General features: G+C 36.5%; 1 protein-coding gene across 1 annotated transcript; it reads right to left on the bottom strand.

The window, feature by feature from the left end:
- Nucleotides 1–4057: 4057 nt before the first annotated feature.
- LOC149831406 (methylthioribose-1-phosphate isomerase-like) lies at nt 4058–13564 on the bottom strand. Its single transcript, XM_090012052.1, has 9 exons — nt 13434–13564; nt 12545–12600; nt 10681–10839; nt 10411–10510; nt 8375–8517; nt 7760–7865; nt 4976–5114; nt 4600–4868; nt 4058–4488 (listed from the first exon to the last, which is right to left on the bottom strand). Exons 1-9 carry the CDS (start codon nt 13527–13529, stop codon nt 4399–4401), a joined length of 1158 nt encoding a protein of 385 aa, XP_089868178.1. The 5' UTR covers nt 13530–13564; the 3' UTR covers nt 4058–4398.
- Between the last annotated feature and the right edge of the window lie 1218 nt (nt 13565–14782).

Raw genomic sequence — 14782 nt, 5'->3', positions numbered from 1 at the left:
AAAGACAGAATCCATAACACAGAAATTGCAGTAAGAGTATTTTGAATGAGAAGTAACCTCCTTGCATAAGACAATAATATGACTTTCCATGCTTCAAACCTTTGTTGAATTTTAACAATAAGAGGCTGGCATAAAGAAGAATTCATATGACTTTCCCATAAAATCTTGCCTGCACACAATGGCAAACCCAAATATTTCAATGATAAACAACTCAGTTGCCACCTTGTTAAATGAAAAACTTGAGAAGTCACTTTCAAACTTATATTTAACTGCATAATCATTGATTTTTTATTATTTATTTTCATGCTTGTCGCAGATTCAAATTTCAGAAAAATGCACTTAAGCTTTTGCACTTGGCCCTCTAAAGGATTGTAGAAAAGCAATACATTATCCACAAAGAAAAGTTGGGTGATGTCCTGAGAAAGGTATGGGACTTTCAATGTAATTTTGACATTCACCTAATTTCAACTCCTAGAGAGTCTCTTCATAAAGATTAAAAACATATATGGGGACAAAGGTCCCCCTACCTTAGACCCCGAGAGCTCCAAAAAAATTTCTTTCAAACTCCTTTCACCAAAACTTGAAACGAAGTTATGAAAACACAAAACATAACTCTTTCTATCCAAATTGGGTAGCAGCTCAATCGAATAAGAGAGCTATTAAAAAATTTTTATGAAACTCTATTATAAGCCTTTAAAAGGTCTAATTTTAAACATAATGCAAGAATTTTCTTCTTATCAAGAGAACATAACAATTTATGATCCAACAAATATTTTCTCTAATATCCTTACCTTTCAAGAAAGCCCCTTGAGTCTTGGAGATCACTCTCATGAGAATAACTCTCATTCTATTCACCATTATCTTGGAAACAATCTTATACAAAAAGTTAAACAACTCAATAGGTCTGAAATTCTTCTGTCGGTCTGCGCCTTATGCTTTTGAGATTAGAGCAATCAAAGTATAGTTTATGTTTTTCATAATTTTTTCCTTCCAAAAAAATCTTTGACTGCTGCAATAATGTCACTACCCACGATATCCCAACACTTTTAATAGAACATACCTGTAAACCTATCTAGCCCCGAGGCTTTGTCACATTTTGCTTGGAAAATTGTGGATCTCACCTCCTTATCAAAAATAGGAGTTAACATCTCATTCTTATCCTAAGACACACACGACCTATCCCAAGAAGGAAACACATCACACCGGTCCTCATCCTTAGTAAGTCTTGGAAGAACTTGAAACACTCACTTTCAATACGTGAATGTTCTGTAACATGAGAGCCATCATTGAAAATGTTATTGATAGTGTTATGATGTCCTTTTCCTTTGATTGAAGCCATGAAAAATTTAGTGTTCTTGTTTCACTCTTAAAGCTAAAGAATATGAGATTTTTGCTTCCACTGAGGTTCCCCCTACACCAATGTGCTCTCAAGATCTCTCTTCAGGTGAAATGCAATATCAATATCCTCATAAGAAGGAGAAGAGCAGTTCATCGATTGTTGTACGACCAGAAGTTGGTTCCGCTGGGAATGAATTTTACCTTCAAGGTACCCATATCTAGCCTTCTTCCAGGCTTATAACTTTAATCTCACATCATCCAGCTTATTCAATATGCGAATCATGAGACAACCAAACTATCAAAAAATTCAACAATTTGAAATGATTTTCAAACATTCTGGCTATGACAACCACCACTCAAAGAATGTGAAAGGCTATTTCATACTCTTTCTCACAACCGTTTCAAAGTACAAAAACAAGTAAAGAACGGTTCATCATCGATCTCGAAAACACCTTCGATGAGCTACCTATACCAACATCATCAAACCATTGATAGTTGATAAAGCATCAGTCCAGCCTACACTGCACATTATCACTACCTTTTTTATTATTAGTCCAAGTGCATCTTGCCCCTGAATCTCCAATTTCAAAAAGGCCTCCTGCTACGTACCCTTGACTTAAAAACGAGTTTTTAGACCCAACTTGAGCAATAAAAATTCATCCATTTGACTGACACCATTAGATTGGATGAAAACTAGCAAAGCATCATCAATTATCATGGTCCATGCAACCCAATTTACTCTTGAAAATTTTTGCACAATCCGTATGGCAACCATTATAGGAGATCTGGAACCCTTTCTGCTCTGATGAGTGGGAACAATGCTTAGAGGTGCGTAGCAAGGTGCTTTCTTAAAAGCGACAGTTGCCCCACCATAAATAAACTCGAGCATAGTAAGATTGTACACAATTTCGCTTTTGGGATACAACCAAGCATGCACCTTCTCGTGCAATACTAACCACCCCTGACATTGGGTAAGCTAGTCACCATGACACAGTTATCCTAAACAACTTCATAGTAATGAAAAAGAAAAAAACCCATAGAAAAAAAATAGATTGCTAAGGAAAAACACAGAGCGCTTTTCTCTTTTCTTATCTCAACCTCGTTTTTGGACTATAAAAAGCATTTGAAGTATTAAGACCAAGTGCAAGGTAATTGGCCCATCAAGAGCGGCCACCACCCAAACAAAAGTGCCACATGCACTAACCGTCCCAACGTGTAGACACATTGAAGTTAACCCAAAAAGAAGGAAACATTAAAAGTAATAATAAAAGTCAGAGACAAAGAGAAAGGTTGCTACCAAAAATCACATATAATGAGGAAGTTCACAAATCACAAAGGAAGTTAATATATAATGATTACATATAATGACGAAGGTCACAAATCAAAATCGCATTGTCTTGGTCAAGCAATAAATCTTTTTATGAGGTATAAAACTATCCAAAAAAATAGGTCAATCCAAGACCACGACCAGGATTGGGACCGAACCAAATCCAAAGCCAAGACCAAGACCCAGACCGAACCAAAACCGAATGAAACCAAAGCCAAATCCAAATTAATATAAAAGTTCATTTGATAAACCCAAGATCTAAGGCAACTCTCCTCGTTTTAAACTCATGGAGTTTTCCAAAGATGATCAATATGGGACTAAACATTTTTTCATAAAATGAGCTTTTCCCTCCAAAAGTCTTTCTCAAACTCGGCAAAAGAAAAGGTTATTTTAACAAAAACCTTGGTTACAAATAGGTATATTTTGAACCAAATAACAACATTTATTTTTGGCCATTCAAAGCTAGGGGCATACTTGCTCACAATTTTATATGTAATTCCAAATCACATAATTCTGAATCGTGTGATTCCCAATCACATAATCAACAGCGTGATTTCAATTCTCATGAATTGTAAACGAACCCTAATCTGATTCTTTACACAGTGCTCCATATCCTCAGGTTTGCTTCAACATGAGAAAATGAAACAAATTTGAATTGTTCTCTCACAGTAGTGAGATAACGGGGCTAAGAAAATGTGATCTCTCTCTCTCTCTCTCTCTCTCTCTCTCTCTCTCTCTCTCTCTCTCTATATATATATATATATATATATATATATATATATATATATATATATATATATATATATATATATATATATATATATATATATATATAGTGGGTGGCTCTGTAAAAGCGCTTTTTGGAGCATGCAAAGCCACTGCTAAAGAGGGTATTTAGCGGTGCTGTTGTGCAGATTGCTTTAACAAGATGATAAATGAATGAAAATACCTAGGGAAACAATGTAAGATTGCTTTTGAACTCAATTTTGGTCCAGCAATTGCACCAAATGCTTTGAACTCTCATGTCATTGTTGGCATGTATAAACTATAAAGGTTGGCAGGTGGCATATAATTTTTGCATTTCATGTGATAATTCCTGACATTATTTCATAGTTGAAATACCAATTTCAGATCATTTTATGAATGGCTTTCCAGAGAAAAACGATGAGAATACAGAAAATGGGCGGATTATATTTTAGTAAGGGGGCTTCGCAGTTAATTGAAGCTTTTATTTTCTTTGTATACATGTTCACATTGACTTATACAAGACTTATTCGGGGTCAAATGTGATAGCTAGATGGTTAGGTCACACTATCATAACCGAAGGGTCACAGGTTCGAATTCCCAGTGACACCAAATCTAGGAAGGAGAGACATCAGAAGTGAGAAGCAATTAGGTAGTCAAATCTACTTGAATATGGCAAGCTATAAATAAATAACAGTTTGAACTGCTTAAACATCCAACAAAATCAGAATTACAACTGCAATCAGGATTGCTAATATAGAACTCTATGATGGCATGACACCTTCCTCATCCTATTGTACAACCAGAAAACTAAACTTTCTGGGATCACCAACCAAAGTTTAAGGTCCTACTAACCATTACTAACGTTCCTCCCAAGTCACCCAGCCACACCAACCATGCTACTGCCCCAGAAACGGCCTCTCATACAATAATTCTATTGATAGTTGATGATGTTGCTCATGACATAGAATGAAGGGTCAAGCAACTGCCTAGGTAGAAGCCTCAACTTGGTTGGTAAGAGATGGTCGCAGGAAATCCTTTATCATAAAAGCATCATCCTTCACTTTTGTAATGACACCCTACATGAACATGAATCAAAATCCAGAATGATGTTTTGCAAATAAAAAGCTACTTATGAAGAGAGAGAGCGAGAGAGAGAGAGAGAGAGAGAGAGAGAGAGAGAGAGAGACCTTTTCAGTAATGATGCCGGTAATCAGACTAGCAGGGGTGACATCAAATGCAGGGTTCCACACAGATATCCCTGACACTGTCACTTGCTCACCCTGCCCCCCACGAGCATGAGTCAACTCCTTTGCTGTCCTCTCTTCAATAACAATTTGACTCCCAGATGAAATGGACAGGTCAATAGAAGTTGCGGGTGCAGCCACAAAAAATGGAATGCCATGAAAGGATGCAGAAAGAGCAAGGGAGTAGGTTCCAATCTTGTTAGCTGTGTCACCTAAAGTAACCAAACAATTTTGTGTAAATACACTCCAAAAAGTATTGGCAACAGTAAACAAAAGTGAACATGGCACGAACATAGAGTTTTGGCTTTCTGTGGCATACCATTAGCAGCTATCCTATCGGCACCAACAATGACTGCATTCACATGCCCTTCTTTCATTAAAGCAGCAGCAGCGGAATCTGCTATTAATGTCGCAGGAATATTGTCATGGACTAATTCAAAGGCTGTCAGCCTAGATCCCTACAAAGTCAAGGAAATGGCATGTGTGAGAGAGAGAGAGAGGAAATTTATTTTATGATTATTGTCAAAGACTTCACATTATATGCAGCGTTGCTACATGGTGGGCATGCAGGGACCTGCCTGATAGCCATCCATCTTTGCATGTCTCGAGATGAGTGCCATGTCCATCCCAAGAAATATCGAGATAGATGGTTAGCAGTAGGGGAGCTGCATGCTAAGCATGCAGTGCCGCAGCATAAAAAATCACCTCATTGTCAAATATCCTGGAAATCTGTAGGATATGGGCACTGGAATATATAAACTCAATTTTGCAATAGCGCAGCATATGATATACGGGACAAGAACAGCAAATGCACAGATTGATAGTTTGCTGGGGTTTTGACAACAAAATATAAAGCAAGAGTCAAAACCAACAAAGAACTCTAGAAAAGGTATTAACTGATATCTGAATGAAAAAACAAGTTGGGAGACATTAATTAGTATGCATCTGGTGACCTCCATATCTTCCACTTCAACAATCTACTAATTTATTTTTTAGTCAAATGCATGGATGATGTCCTCTTTTATAATTCCATGCCGTCAAATACAATAGCAATATTCACTACTTGAATTCTATGAAAGTAAGCTTCATAATATACTAGTTTCTAGAAAATCAGAGATATCCATCAAGCTGAACTAAATTTCTAGGATCAAGCTTGTGAAAATCAATAAGTCTATAAAGTTCCTTCTGATGGGAAAAGCAGATTATATTCTTTTGAAGACAACCTACGAGAGCTGGTTTAAAGGGTAGGTCTCATCCCTATTACTGTGCAAAGGAGCATTCTTCATATCAAGCTGCAAAGGTGGCCATCCTCTGTAATGAAGAACAGGGGTGCCTACAATGATAGAAATTGCCACAAAAGATCCCACTTATAGTCATATGACTCATATATGTTCTCTCAAGCAAACTTAGGCACCAAATTCTGCAACTTCTTTAGCACAAAAGATCCACATGATTGTTTGTTGACCTTGTGGCCATTTAGCACAAAAATTCACAAGAGCAAATGCTGCCGTTTCAGGCAAGCTGGTATGATGCAACTCTATTAAATACCAACAGGTGCAGAAGATATATAATGTGGATAGAACTGCTAAATGATTTACAACTGTTGGACAGTAGCAAAGTGCTAGAATAAATGGAATAGGGCCTCCAGATGATGATTTGGAGCCAAGGATTCAATCAGCAGTGAAGACTCAACCATAAATAGTTCTTATCCTGTAATGAAAATTGTAACTATTTGTATCATTGCAACTGTTGTTGCTTGCATTTAAAATGCTTTTCTCTGCAGAAGACTCCAGAAAAGTCTGTACACGGAATAGCCACTTCAAGCCCATGACATGGACCCAAAGGTAATGGTTTCAAGTTTAAAATACACTTGTTTACCAAAAGAAGATTATAGCATGTGGTTCCAATCTTTCATAAAGGTACCAAGGAATAGAACCTCAAAAGTTTAACAAAAACCCAATTCTTCAAACTCTTAACAACATTACAGATCATGCATCAAGGCAAATTTTACATGACAAGAACATGACAAAGTATGTCAATCACTAGAACATTTTGTTAATGTCAAGATGGATAAATAACCATAGGCATCTTTATTTATCATAAATATGATATAGATGTAATAGAGAATCCATTAATGAAGAACTGCAACCCATTTAGGATTCAAACAGCTGCGAAGAAAGAGTAGCATCAATAATGCACAACTTATCTTTAATCCTTTATTGTTACATGCAAACTAAAATGTTTTTCACTCACTCCCCAAGATATTTCTTCTGCAGTAAACCTAAGTTTTCAGTTTATGCATGCTCCAGTGATGCTCAAATTGAAGCTTACAAAAGAAGTCCTTAAATATATCCAGGTCACCCAGTATTAAACCCCAATCAGGCTTGAATGTTTTTTGCTGGGGCATTTAATCTATTTATCACCCTTGCATATGCAAATAAAGTGTTTTAATTCGCCAATATGTGTACCAAGTAGTAACACAATATTTTAAGGTATGAATCAGGTGTCTAAGTAAAAACTAGAAGAATGTTGCTACATCTAGTACCAAACTAGAATATTGTTGTTTCCCCAAAAAAAATTTAACATATGGTGGAAAACGTGTCTGAGCTATCACAGAATTCAGAGTACGTTACTTGCAACACTTGTTGAGGCCCTTGTTTGTGACATAATACTTTTGCCAGGATTGCAAAACCTATGTTAATGAAAGAACTAGCACATTCTGACCAACTACCATTTCATACAAAAGATCACAAACTAACAAGAACCTAAATCCAATTCATTAAGAAAATACATGTTACAAAGACATGTGAAACTTGGTCAGTATATTAGACTATATTCTGTGTATGAAATAGTAATCTTGTCCGGTAAAATTAAATAACCTGAACTTACAAATAACCATATGTTGCTGCAATAAGCAAATCATTTATAGAGTTTAAAATAGTAGAGAAAATATTCCATACATACAAGAGTTGCCAGAATATAATTTTAATCTTTGTTGAAGAATAAATTGCCAATATGCATATCAGAGCCTACATAAAGCATCATAGTCATTTGAACACCATATGGGTGCAAAAACTGACAACTAGAAGTGTGAAATTCTCACTTGGTTAAATGGTCGTGTTTCAGTACAAAAGGCCTTCTCTAGAACTCCTTCAGCATGAAGTGTACGAATAACACCAAGAGCAGTCCCATGTCCAGCTGTTGCAAGACTATCAGAAAAAACACAAAAATCAAATTTTTCACCCATAGGATTTACTGAATTTCTAAATATGACAACTGACAAGCATAGTGACAAAGGTTAAAAACAGCAAAATATTGGCTGCAAAAAACTCGCAAGAATTTGAATGTTTTTTAAAATCTTGCATCTTTTGGAAAAATCTCAGCAATAAAAAATAAATAATATAAAAGATTTTTTATAAGAAAATAAATATATATATATATATATATTTTTAAACATAAAAAGCATGGTTTTTCATGATAAATAGCTGATAAAAACATAAATATTGCATTTCAAACATGATATTTATGTTTTTGACAAAAAACTTGTGAGAAATTGCAAATATCGCAAGAAATTACCGTTTTTAACTTTCAGGTAATTTCTTGCGGTATTTTTATGATATTCTCATACATCTCGCGAGATTTGCCACTATGATGACAAGACAATGCACCCTGATAAATTAAGTCGGTATTGAAAAAAAAGAAGAAAAAATCAAAGCACCTGCCAGTATTGCAATGTGTTAGAACAGAAAGCCGCTTGGGATTCTTAAGTTGGCCACAGAGAAAGCTGGCACCATGAGAACCAATAGCCTTGTTATCAGCAACATCATCTATAAGCATAGTCTCAGCTGCTTCTGTGTAAGCCTGTGTAAGGGACACTCAGAAGGTCATTGTTAATCACGTAAGCAAGAAAGACTATGGGCATCAAGAAAAAATCTGACATATAAAACTTATTAAGATGTATGACTTTTGCATGCTCTAAGGTATTATTTTACCAACCAAGCATCTTCCAAAGAATATGCACTTTATATATACTGAGATAGAATCATTAATAAATAAGCCCCTTCTAATCATGCATCTGCAGAGATCACATGATGTATACAGAGACATTCAAGACAAAAATCGCATCACTCAAATCATATTATGCAACACTAAGATGGGACACTCACATGCCAGTCGATCAAACAAATGAGGTAATAAAATAAAGGTCCCTAAAAATGTCATGCCAGAATAGCCTCAAAGTTAAATAGCATTCCAACCTGTTCTGCAGACTGAAGAAATCCAGAAATGAAGTTACTCTGACAGAAAGCACATTGTGACACATATATGTTACGTACAGAAAACATTTTTAACACAAAGTTTTGACCATGTTTTGATTCCTTAATTTGGGCTTCACTTAAACATTCTGAGTGAAAATAATCATTACATTGGTGCAATTGAACAAAATCTCCTCCGCTAAGTTGGTCAAAACTCAGAAGTACCTTGCCACTGATAGTGAGCCATTACTGAGACAATTAAAATTAACTAGCTTCAAATGATATCAGCAAGGGAAGGCAATGAGATGTTCTGCCTGTGAGAAGCTCAGCTTTGCTCACCAAAATCTTGCTTTGCTGAAACTCATTCCTCCAACAAGTTTAAACCAGGGTCTAGCCTGAGCTTAAGCTCATCAAGAGCTTGATAGCCTAATTCAGAAATTGCTCAATGTGTGAAGCTTTTGATATTCAAAAAGTTAACACCATAATGATGATTTTGTACTCCTTACAACAAGAGCTGATAGTTTGAAAACCTAATACCTCCCCATTTAAGAAATGTACTACACAAACATATCTCCGGTTGAGATTAACTAAGCTAAGCTCAATCTCAAGCTTAACTAACCTATCACACACACACACATATATATATATGTGTGTGTGTGTGTGTATGCGTGTGAAGTTCAAAACCTAATACCTCCCCATTTAAGAAATGTACTACACAAACATATCTCTGGTTGAGATTAACTAAGCTAAACTCAAGCTTAACTAACCTATTACACACACACACACACACACATATGTGTGTGCGCGCATGCGTGCGTGCGTGCGTGCGTGTGCGTGTGTGTGTGTGTGTGTGTGTGTGTGTGTGTGTGTGTGTGTGTGTGTGTGTGTGTGTGTGTGTGTGTGTGTGTGTGTGTGTGTGTGTGTGTGTGAAGCTTTTGAGATTCAAAAAGTTAACACCATAATGATGATTCTGTTCTCCTTACAACAAGAGCTGATAGTTTCAAAACCTAATACCTCCCCATTTAAGAAATGTACTACACAAACAATAAACATACCTCAGGTTGAGGTTAACTAAGCTAAGCTCAAGCTTAACTAACCTATTACATCCATGTTTTTCCTAATATTTTTAGCTTAGTTAACCTCAACCCGAGATATGTTTATTGTTTGTGTAGTACATTTCTAAGCTTAACTAACCTATTACATCCATATTTTTTATGTTTTTTTTATATTTATGGAAACACCAACCTTCTTTTTGTTTTCCTTTTACCTTCTTTGATGTTTTCTACCTTTTTTTCACTTACCGGATCTTTCCAGAAAAAGTAAGTATTCCTTAATTCTGAAAAAATTACAAGCTGATGAATTTCTATCCAATGTCAATGCTAAGAGGTTTACTTAAGAAACTGAACAGATGGGAAAGATCTGGAAGCATATATTCATAGATAAAATTGATACCAAATACTTTAACTCAGGCACCGGAAGTTTGTATATAGTTACTACCCACCTGAAAAACAAATTTGGGTTTCTCACTTGTAACAGCAGCCACAGAAACCACTTTTTTTAGCTTTGTTGCAGCATCTGAAAGGTTCACTGCAGTTGGCCGGCTGCAAAGGCATATTTAATTATCATTAGCTTAAGACTTCATCAAAATCAACAGAAGAAGGATGCCATAATAATAGACAAGTTATATACATCCAACCACCAATGCTTATCGTGATATGTATCAAAGAAAAAAAAATCCACAAGAATTGCATCTTCAGAAACTATATTTCACCTAGACACAAGGTAGTCCAATTTCTCAATCAGATATGAAGCTGCATCTGCAGATGTTCCACTGAAAGATTGCAACCCGGACACCTCCACAGCAAGGGAAAGGGCTGCTGCTATAGCAATTGCAGGTGCACCACGAACCACCATATCTCTTATTGCAATCCTGCATTTCAAACAGATGGGCTAGTGAAAGTCAGCGAGCTGCCATTCTGCAATGACATCCTTATCATTTTCTTTTTTTCTCTTTTTGAAGCATTGAAGCACTGTCAAAATATCACAATGGAATCCTTACTCAATAATGAGTTCAAGTTTTTCCATGAACACAAGATGTTCTTGAGTAAATGATCTTTAACAATCAACATGAGCAACCATATAAGAGGGTTCACTTTCTAAGGTTTCATGCATATGGATGAAAACCCCCAAAGAAGTGTCCTTTAACACATGAAGTAAAGCAATAAGAGGTTGCACTAAATTTATGAGCCATTTACAAATTACAAATGTCAACCACAGTGTAGGTTAATTTAACTTGAATTGTATTTACGATTGTCTTATTCAAACTTCAAGAGACTTCCGATTTACAATAAATAATTGTGTTTTATTTTGCATCAAAATTTTTACTATAGTCAATGAATATCCAAAACAATGTTACAGACAGAAGAGTACTCTCAAGGGTTAATCTGAACCTGCTCAACTTGACAATAGTTAAAATAACAATAATAATAACTGTTTACTTTTGAGGCATAGTTCATGTGGAGTTTTCTCATTACTAGTCCCCAAACAACTCTTTGTTTCAGAATGATGTTTGCACCAGAGTTACCGGAAATGCCTAGGTAATTGGGGAAGCGCGAAATGTTGCGCTTCCGAAACGCGCTGGGAAGCACGCTTTTTTTTGGGGGAAGCACATTTCCCTTTTATGGGAAGTGTGTTTCCCTTTTATGGGAAGCGCACTTCCCCCTCGCTTCCCCCATTTTTTTCATTTTTTTTTTGTATTTTTATTTTTATTTTTTTTGTTTTTTCTCTTTTTTCGCTTCCCCCTCGCTTCCTAGGTTGCTTCCGGTTCGCTTCCGAGACTCTTTCTGATTCGCTCCTAAGTCATCCCACGCTTCCCGCTTATTAAAATTTTGAAAGTGCCTCGCTTCCCGCTTCCTTGACTGGCAACCATGGTTTGCACAACAGGTGACATTTGAGCTTCTTTCTCAAAGAAAATTTGCGCAATGCAAAAGAGATGCAAAATATTCTATTTTCTGTGGAAGGCTTCCTTAAGACACTTGTTGATGAGGATTACAGTGATAAAGTGAAAGCCTATGTTCTTAAGCTGTTTTGGATGTTTTAGTGTTACTTGTGGATTATTCTCTATTTGATACGACCAGAGTTTAAAGAAGTGATGTTACAAAGTAGCCTTTGATTATCTTCCTCTCAACAGTTAATCTGAAAGACTGAAACTAATGGCTCTGCTCTGGGAGTTAGGAAAGTTTTAGGATAAAGCTGCAAGTTTTCTTTGAGTTTGAAGGATCACACGTGGCACACTCCTTATTTCAGTGAATGATCAGAATTTCAGGAACGCGTGGACAAATTGGATATTGGTGTCTCATTTAAATTGTGCTAAGCGCTCCAATTATTTATGCAGTATATAATTTGGTCACCAAAACAATGAATGTCTTAGAAGATGTAAAATATCAATCATTTACATTACATTGAAGAGAACACCCATTGATGCCCTAGCAACCAATGCAGAGTCGACATGTGCATAATCAAAATAATTACGGACAAATTCGGACTTCCTTTCTAAGAAACTTTTAGTAATATTCATAGACCTACTGAACCAATGGCATATCAAATGGATCAACTGGCAAGAGAAAGATACATACCATCCATCCTTGGAATCCTTTATATCCAAGTAAACCATTTCAAGAGGAAGCTTTCTCTGCAATAGAAAATAACCAAGCAAAGATAAGAACACCAACTGATTGACCACATGAAGCTAAGAACATAATAGCAACATATTGGAAATCACATGCACAAGAGAGACCGTCCATGGTTCTAAATGGAAGTAGGCATCACTTACTGATATGCTAAACACTTCTAGATCCGGTTACATGTTCCAAGAAAGAAATCCCAGATGATTATGACCATGATAAAAGGTGTGGACAACCACAAATGCAAAGCACAGGATTCCTAATATAGTGCTCCTATGGTACTAGTCCATCCTTGTATCTGGTTAACAGTAAACAGCAATTCTTGCTCAACTTTTTCCAAATGTTGCATAATTACAGTATGAAGGAACAAAACATTAGGCTATTTTCTCCAATGATGGAGAATATAATTTCAGGGATATCAGACAAGTGACAGATCTGGTTCACCAATACCTGTTGAATAGGGGCAACTCTACCCCTCCCACTTGGCATATCGATCCTAACATGGTCGAAAATGATCAGGAAACTGTCCAACCTAGGCAATGTCATAACGCCAAATATTATCTAGCTAGCTACCTCATTCCACTTATGCAGGGAACAATATTTATGTCATTCTTCATGGTGTTTAACCAATGTTGGTATACACTCCTTTGCAATTCAATTTCAAGAATACTGATACCTAAAACAGCTCAAAGGAAAAAGGAAACAACACCGATCAACAGACGAAAAATTATCAGAGGCTCAATACGTGAGAACCATCTACTTGTACAACTGTAATACTTTCTCTTGTATTATTTTTATTCCTTCTCTCTACGGATATCGAAGATGGTTATGAAGAAAAAACCTGATCGAGAAGCTGAAGGTGACCTCTTGTGTACTTAATGGACTGCAGAGAAGCTGCATCTTGCTGGTTGCTCCCTTCTTTAGCACTCACTTCCATTGTCAAACCTATTGAGAGAGAGAGAGAGAGAGAGAGAGAGAGAGAGAGAAGTGTGCAGATTGGTTTGTGAGTTTTTCCTTTTATAATAGTTTGTTCCCAATAAAAAGAGATGATAACGACACCCACCAGCTCCCTCACCAACCCAGTAAATAGAGAGAGAGAGAGAGAGAGAGGCCAACCACTGCGTCGAGTCTCAGTCGTGAGCGTCCAATTTTGACGAAGCCTCGTGGTAGGCGGCTGCCTTCCCAAGATGAACACTAACCCACACAGACGAGAGAGAGAATATTGGTTAAACAAAGAACACCATTTTGCAAGTCCCAAAAAGACCCAATTGATTCGGATTGTATTGCATTCATCCCAAGAACAAGAGACTCTGTTGAGCATTGAATATAAAATTGTTGATGAATCTCTAGTGGATACCCTACGGCCTACCTCACCACCCGCTTTCTCCTCATAAAAAAACAGCTACATTTTTTTCATGACTAAGGAAAAACCCTTAAACGGTTCGGGTGCAACCAGATACCCGACCTGAATCTGAGTTCACTAAGTGGGTTTCATAGTCAAATTTGGATTCGATTAATAATCCAATCTGGGTTTGGTATTAAGTTTTGTGTTTAAACCCGAACCTGAATCCAACTAAAACCCAAATCTAACTAAAAACCTGACCCGATTAAGTGTAAACACCGGGTTTTAAGCTACTTGGGTCCAGGTTTGGTTTTATCTTTTTCTATCCAAATCTGAAGCTGAATCCGACTAGGCAAAACCCGATTAAGTAAGACTTGGTAACCTGAATCCCAACCGTTTACATCCCTATGGCGAACCAAGTCACTTAATGGGCCCGCCTTCTCGCAAGGTAAACCTCCAGGTTAAGGACACGACCACTTCACCCTAACTGCCCTCAACCCTCTTGCGCCAGCAGAATTTGATCCTAGGCCTTCAACTTGACACATGAGCCAAGGGTCCATTCTTGTTTGTGTGGAACGAGTCTGTGATCATGATAATGATCATAAAATGGGCACCGTGGAAAGAAGTCCTATAAACCAATTTTGTTAAAATTTGTTCGTTAAGCCAATCTGTTTTTTTTTAAACAATAAAATCGGCTTAAATCCAATCAGATCATTTTTAATCTAATTTTTTCAAATATTGATTTTTGTATCTAATTTCTTTATTGATATAATCCAATTGAATAAAATCAGGTCTCTTTTTAATCGAATTATTTCGAATTTGATTCGTTATTTAATTTTGTTTTTATA

Source organism: Nuphar pumila, chromosome 7, assembly GCF_984573655.1.
Source record: "Nuphar pumila chromosome 7, dmNupPumi1.hap1.1, whole genome shotgun sequence".
Lineage (NCBI taxonomy): Eukaryota > Viridiplantae > Streptophyta > Magnoliopsida > Nymphaeales > Nymphaeaceae > Nuphar > Nuphar pumila.
The sequence above is the reverse complement of the archived record's forward strand: the minus strand, read 5'-3'. Positions and strand labels throughout refer to the sequence as shown.